The sequence below is a fragment of the Meleagris gallopavo genome, chromosome 1 (assembly GCF_905368555.1).
Source record: "Meleagris gallopavo chromosome 1, MGAL_WU_HG_1.1, whole genome shotgun sequence".
Classification (NCBI taxonomy): Eukaryota; Metazoa; Chordata; class Aves; order Galliformes; family Phasianidae; genus Meleagris; species Meleagris gallopavo.
Genome location: NC_139404.1, coordinates 76,353,917 through 76,361,614, shown reverse-complemented (window position 1 = coordinate 76,361,614; position 7,698 = coordinate 76,353,917). Strand labels below are relative to the sequence as shown.

The following is a 7,698-nucleotide window of genomic DNA, read 5'->3' as shown; positions in this document are numbered from 1 at the left end:
AGCAAGATGATAGTCTGCTTGGTGCCTCACTGGTAGGTGAGGTATTACAGTTCATTTGCATTAGTCTGGGCTAGAGTGCACAATGAGCTTTGCCTTCAGTACTGCTATTCAGACAGAAAGTATTTGTGCTTGGTGCTTATGGTATAGAATGGTGATGCTTCTGTCACTGCAGGTGAAACTCATTATGGTAAGCATTAATATTTCTACACTTCAAAAGCATGAAACCTACTCTTGTTCTCCTGCCAGTTTGGGGGAAATATTTAATGACTGCTTCCAAATTCATACAGTAAACGTCTGGAAGTTTCCTATAGGATAAGGAAGGAATAAACAAATTCTAGACTGTTGCTGTTGGTTGTTTTAGTTACTTAGCTGTATCTTTTAGCTTATGTGATTAAAAGTTCTCATCCATAAATACCAAGGAGCACAGGTGAGAAAAGCAATGACAGGTGAGAGAAGCACCCTAACCCAATTCCTTGGAGAACTATCACAGGACTATAATAAGCCCATGTTTGGGACATAAAGAAAAACTGGGAGCCGCTCGCTGGATCATCTTGCATATTAGGGGAATTACTGCTTTTGAGGGGCATGGGATGCAGGGGAAATGCATTTGGAAACTACAGTGTATTTTATGAGATGCTTAGGGGCAGGAAGAGGGAGTGATCAAGAAAAGGAAGCAGCTTGGGAAAGACGGGAAAGGGGCATAAAAGGGCTGGCTGCAAGTATGCAGTATGTTCATCTGACTGTGCCCATCTTCTTGATAAACTCCTTTTTTAGTTATTTTCTTAGGGGACTTTGCTCAATGTCTGTTTTGAAGGGTCTAAATGCTACAACTGGAAATAATCACAGAATCACAGAATTGTAGGGGTTGGAAGGGACCTCTAGAGATCATCGAGACCAACCCCCTGCCAAAGCAGGTTCCCTACACCAGGTCGCACAGGTAGGCGTCCAGGCGAGACTTGAATATCTCCAGAGAAGGAGACTCCACAACCTCCCTGGGCAGCCTGTTCCAGTGCTCCGTCACCCTCACCGTGAAGAAGTTCTTACGCACACTGGTGCGAAACTTCCTATGCTGCAGCTGATGTCTGTTTCCCCTCGTCCTGTCCCCACGTACCACTGAAAAGAGACTGGCCTCACCGCTATGGCCGCCACACCTCAGATATTTATAAACCTGGATCAGGTCCCCTCTCAGTCATCTTTTCTCAAGGCTAAACAGACCCAGTTCACTTAGCCTTTCTTCATAGGGGAGATGCTCTTCCCCTATAATGAAGTGCATATATATTGTATGGATGCATATGTTGGTGCATAATTACTAGTGAGAGTCAAGTCAGAGTAGTTGGTGACTGTATAGGATAAGAGACTTGAGAGCCAAGAGCTGGGCTGATTGCTGCAGAGACCTGCATGAGAGTCAGCTGCAAAAGCCCTCTAGTCAAAGCCAGCTCCCCTGGGATCTGTAAGTCAGCTAGCAGTAAGCCTGGATCAGCTAGCAGAGAACATTTTTCATCTGCGTATGAGAGGTGATGGGAATATCAGGGAATTAGACTCAGTGTCTAAAGCTAATTACTGGAGAGATCCTGTGTATGTACACATAAGGTGGGCTGAATACCCACCACCAGAGTGGGGCTGCAGGCCATTAAGAGCTGATACGTCCTGGTGCCAGCAACTGAGGAGACCCAGCTACTGGATGGCTGGTCTTAGATGCTCAGTTCTACCAGAGGAATTCATAGTGTTTATATGTTTCTCATGAACAGGCTCATCCTGATCAGTCAGAGAAGGGAATAGGATCGGGTTTGTTGTGCCGTGCTTGCCTGACTGCTATCTTTTCTGTTCAGGAGGCCACTCATGTACAAGTGTATCTACATGCATTTTGTTGGAATGTGTGCAGGAGTGCCTTCTGGGAATACATGTTCCAACTTGCTACTGGCTGTACCTGAAGACATGGTGCAGATTCAGCAGTTCCTAATAGCTGAGGTTGGAAGAGACCCCCATACCCAACCTCTGGCTTAAAGCTGGGTCAGTCAGAGCAGGTTGCTCAGGACTGTGCCCAATCAATTTCTAAGTAACTCCACTGATGAGAGCTCCATTACCTTTTTGGATTTTGCTGCAATTAGAAAGTTTTTTCTTAATTTCAGATAGAAATTCATGCAGTTTCATATACATTCACTGCTGCTTCTTTCACTGGATACCACCAAGGAGAGCTTGGCTTCCTCTTTTTCACTATCTTCCCTCACATAACTATATACAATGATAAAAGCTACCCAAACCACCTCATCGTAAGGTTGAGCAGTCTTTCCTCTCTCAGACATCCTGTATGTCAAATGCTGTAACCTAACCATGTTCACGGCTTGTACTGCAGCCACCCCAGGCTCTGCACCATCGTGTGGCCTTGCCCAGTCCCAGACACACACCCATTGCTCAGCAGCAGTCAAACATCAGTGTGTGATTGAGACTGTCTGGGCTGAAATCAATGCATGGGGAGGGTGCGTTGCAGTGCTTACCTCAAGTTATGGCAAATAATTGGATGCGTTTTGATACGTTGGCTAAATACAGTCCTGGGAACAGTAAGAAATATGCAGCCTTGCTTTCCGTCTTGGTAAAGGAGTTTAAGAAAAGGTTTCAAGGTTGCAAAAAAGAATCATCAATTTTTCTGTATATATTTTACTCCATTTTCAGTTGATGTAAATACATTACTTGGAAATTTTCAAGTGGAACGTGTAAAGTTGCAATCAGATATTCAACTTGAAAAATTTGGTCATGTTTCTTTACTAGATTTTTATAAGCCTATCTTAACAGAAAAAAGCATCCCTTGCTTCTCAATTGTGCCTCATTCACTCAATCACTCTTTGGCAGTATGTACGTTTCTGAATAACTATCATCAAGGATGAAGTACAGGAAGAGTAAAATTTCATCAAAAATCCCTGATGAACACTTTAAGAACTCACTAAGAATTGCAACCACTTCCATCAAACCAGACTGATACATTAGTTTCACAAAAACAAGGTCAAATATCCCACTAGTTCTATGTTTTCTCGCTTTTTTATGTTTTAATAAAAAAATAAAAAAAAAAGAGTTTTGTTAGTTATATACATTAACTGTATTATATAATTTATATGTGGCTCAAAACAATTCCTCTTCTCTCAGTGCAGCCCAGGCAAGCCAAAATGTTGTACTCCCACGGTGTAATCACTTCAAAATCTTGCTGACCTTACACTGATATTGTTCCAGTAAATCCATCTCCTTGTACCAGAGTTGGACAAAACACTCTAGATGTCTCAGAGAGGAGAGGGGAAAGGAAGATCAAGTGCACTCTCAGCAACTTTGCTGATGACACCAAGTTGTTTGGTGTGCCCAAAGACAGGATGCCATTCAGAGAGTTGTAGACATGCTTGAGCAGTGGGCCCAGGTAAACCTCATGAGGTGTAATAAATCCAAGTGCACGGTCTCTTGCACATGGGTCATGGCAATCTCTGCTATCAGTACAGGATGAAAGGATGGATCACAGCCCCAGTGAAAAGGACTTGGAGGTACTGGTGGATGGCCACTGGGCATGAGGCAGCAATGTGCCCTCGCAGCCCAGAAAGCCAACCATACCCTGAGCTGCATCAGAAGCAGCGTAGTCAGCAGGGAGAGGGAGGTGATCTTGCCCCTCTGCTCTGTGCTGGTGAGACCTCACCTGGAGTACTGCATCCAAATGTGGAGTCCTCAGTACAGGAGAGAAGTGGGCTTGTTGGAGTGCATCCAAAGGAGGGCCACAAAAGTGATGCAAGGGATGGAACACCTCCCTTACAAGGACAGAATGAGAGAGCTGGAAACGTTAAGCACAGAGGAGGTGGCTCTGGGGGAACCCTTTCAATGTATGAAGGGGGTCTATAAGAAGGAAGGGGACAGACTCTTTAGCAGGACTTCTTGTAACAGGACAAGGGGAAATGGTTTCAAAACTAAGTGAGAGATTTAAATTGGATATATGTAAAAAAGAAGTCTTTTGCTGTAAGGATGGTGAAGCACTGAAACTGGTTGTCCAGAAATGTGTAGGATGCCCTGCCCTTGGAGACATTCAAGGTCAGGATGGACAGGATTCTGATCTAGCTATAAATGTTCCTGTTCATTGCAGGAATGACCTCTGGTGACTCCTTCCAACTTAAATGATTCTGATAAGAATAGGCCCCTTCCAGTTACTCAGGATGCATTTTCTAATGCAGTCTAGGCAGTGTTGGCCTCCTTTGCTGCCAGCGTGCATTACTGACTGACGTGCCATTTGCTGAAGGTGGGACATGCAGGTACTTTCACACTTTCTACCCAGTCAGCCTCCAGCATGTACTGGTGCAAGAGGCTACACTTCCCTTGTTACAGAGCTCTTCATTTCCCTCATTTCCCTTTATTGAAATTCACAAGACTCCTCCCTTCCCTTTTTTCCATGTGCCAAGATCCCTCTAAATGGCAGCACAACAACCTGCTGTAGCAACCACTCATACCAATTTTCTATCTTCTGTAGGGGTATACTAAAGCTTATGTTTGCACGACGCGTGCTTTTATCTTGTGTCAGCCTCATCAAAGCTTACCATCTAGCCTGGACACTGTTCACGCAGCAACTTTATTATCTATGCTTCATGTTAAAAACGTCTATTACTAAGACTGAACTTCCTGATATACTAACAAGACTCATAATACAAGTTTTTCTTGTTGGCAATGACTTAGTCTAGTTGCATGAACTCAAGTGGCTGAGATACATGTATATTATGGTTCCTCGTTTATGCTCTGCTGCTTCTCATCTTGAACAGAAACCATTCTTCTTGCCTTAAGTTGCATCTTTTTAGATCTGTGCTTCTTAGATCTTCTGTAGACATAGATGAGAGAGACCTTCGCAGAAGGAGGATGGCAGTTTAAACCCTTAAGAATTTGGAGCATTATACAATTATGGAAACACACTTATCTACAACTAACTGATGGCTGAATGGCTAATACTCACCATCTTCACAAAACTTGACTTAGCACAAGTGCTTAGAAATATCTTAAGGTTAGTACAGCCAACTCACCCTAAGTATGACGTGAGAGTCCAGTTTGCTTTTCGAGGAAGTCTTAGGACCAGCAGAGTGTGATTTTTTACTTTTTTCCCCCCTTCTCACCTGAATACTTTCTTCTGCAGCAAAAGGAAGTACTACTCACATATTTCATTGAACTACATGAGCAGCTTCTAGCATTTCTCACAGTTTAGGGGTAAACACAGGAGCTGTACAAAGATGGACTTGGTTTACAGCTGTACATTACAGCAGTAAATCAGTTTAAAGAAAAATGTCTGAAATGACCAGCTGCACATACATCCCTTTGTCTTAATGCAACTGCATTTGCACATCTGCAGTTACACAGCTGCAAGTCCTTAAGCTTGGCTGAAACATTGGATGTAATCACCCTGCTGGAAATTATTACATATATTCTAGAGCAGAGGTCCCAGAATTATTTGAGATAAGCCAAAACACTCCAACACACAACCTGCTCTGCCTCAAATTTATTTACAAAATACTATTTACAGTCTGTAGCACCTCTGTCTTGAGTTCTGATAAATAATAATACTTCCTTCACAGAGAAGGAATGACAGACCACCTCTACATTTTTCTGTTACAAATACCTTATTCAGTCCCTCTTTCAAGAAAGGGGCAGAGAAAAATTGGTACCTACAAGGTTTTGTGTCTATGGAACAAGTAAAGGTATTAAGCAGGTTGAAGAGAGGTAAATCACTCCGCTGAAGTACACGTGCAAGTAAGCAACATGCCAAGGTTACAGCAGGGTGCGCTGCTACTCCCAACTTCTCCTTCAAAGAACAAACTACACCACGTTTTGGTGGTGTTTAAAGCAAGAATAGCTTAATTTAAAAATATATCCCCCAGCAGCAGCCTTGTGAAAGATTGACAAGTTTGTTCCTATTGTGAAATAAGGAAGACAGAAGGCTGCTGAAATGAGAAGGGATGTACGTCAGGGAGTGAATGTGCCCAACCTCTGTTTGCATCCTCATGCATGTTTTCTGAAGGTCCCATAGCATCTGAATCCTCATTTTCAATCTTAAAACATTATCCCAATCCCCACCCTGCAATTGTATGTATCCTTATATTTCCATGTGATTACCTGGCTTGAAAGTCCATTATGTGGACTACAGGGATTATTCCGTGCTGCACAGAACTAACAGTAGAAGACAGGATTGAGAACAGATTCTAAGACCAGTGTTCTGAAAAGTACTGCTGGCTGAAGCAAGGGGAAACAGAAATGAGAGCAGGTGGTGTTGCCTCATAAGTCTTTTCAGTCCTGGTTGTTTTGCTTTTCTTGTCCCAGTCACTCATTTGGAAGCAATTGCCATAGGAATGATTCCAAGTGATATCTGGTAAGACAGCATTTGGCAAGCTTGAGAGAGCAACAACTGGTCACTCCTTAAAGCCTTGGATGCTACACAGAATCCTCTTCTGGTGGCCTGGAAGTGACACTCCCATCTGTTTCAAGTCCCTGAAGGAAATGGGAAGAGAAAGGAAAAAATGAATTGCTATTCTTGCGCTTTGCAGACTAGGATGTGCTTAAGGGCAGAAACAGTTATTAAGCATTAGTTCAGAAAGCTTCCTTTCCCTCAGTACCTCCTGCTACCCCTTTTTCTCTAGAGGGAAGAAACATCCAGGCGTTACTTCCCTTTCCTGCCTACCCCTTCCCACCCAGTCGACTGGATTCTCCCACCTTGTGACTAGGCTTATGCTCCTACAAAATCAGGAGTGCATCTATGCCCTCTTCTGATATGTGCCATGTCTCAACTCTTTAGTAGAGTTCCTGGACTGTACTTGTCCATTTGTTTTATGTAACTGCTCTGGTTATACTTGGTTGTATGTTCCCAATCCTACAGCAGAAAAAGTCTGAGCTGGTAAAGTATCTGGCCTTAGATCTTCTAAAGGGCCCAGAAGGACTTGGTTCTAGAATGGAACTGTGCCTAGCTGATACAGGGAGAAAGTCACTAGCCTGTCAAGTTCAAGCAAGAAAATTCTCTAATCAAGTCCTACAAGACTGGTGAAATGATCAGGTTAGGGAATTATTTGATGTCTCTTCTTGCTCTCTTGTGTCTGATAGGAGTTCAGAGCAGCTCAGGTCCCCAGTAGGCCTCAGGCATGGACAACGAAGGAAACAGTCTCACAGCTTTGGCTATTCATTCCCTTACAGGGCAATAGGCTTTTCCACTTCTATTTAACCACATAAAGAAGGATGAAGAAGTCTTACAAGTAAATGTGATTTCCTGTTCAGATAGCAGGACAGATACAGCTATTTTCAAAATAGCCTGGTGTGTCCTGTGGAAACTTAACCTGTCCTTACTCAGCAGTGAGGTCCAGAATTGACTCCATGGTGTCAAGGCCAGCAGTGCGAAAGTTGGAGATATAACGCTTCATGCGAATGGATTCCAGCCACTCGGGAATAGATCGATAGGGGATACCATCAGATCCGCTGCAGCTCGGGAGCCGGAGCGTTACCCTAAAAGCAGATGAAATCCTCACTTAGCCAGGCAAATACCTTAAGTGGTCAGTACTATGAGACATTAGCTTGAGAGAGAAAACTCTCTAGCAGGGCTTGGCCACTAATCTGCCCTCTGCAGTGAGATCAGACTGCCCAGAGCCATAGCTAGGCCTTATGTCACCATGAGAGAAAGATTACTGCTACCTTCTACTCACAGAACATCTAACG

General features: G+C 43.5%; 1 protein-coding gene across 2 annotated transcripts in view; it reads right to left on the bottom strand.

Annotated features, from left to right (window-relative positions):
• Positions 1-5,485: 5,485 nt before the first annotated feature.
• Positions 5,486-7,698, bottom strand: part of EPHA1 (EPH receptor A1) — a 33,601-nt gene continuing 31,388 nt past the window's right edge. Inside the window, exons 17-18 of one of the 2 annotated variants that reach the window (XM_019617962.3) lie at positions 7,323-7,488; positions 5,486-6,486 (exon numbers count right to left, since the gene is read on the bottom strand). In XM_019617962.3, the coding sequence (XP_019473507.2) occupies positions 7,329-7,488 (160 nt within the window). In that variant the 3' untranslated portion in view covers positions 5,486-6,486; positions 7,323-7,328. The remainder of the gene's footprint in view (positions 6,487-7,322; positions 7,489-7,698) is intronic. The other variant, XM_010717658.4, reaches the window with a different exon arrangement.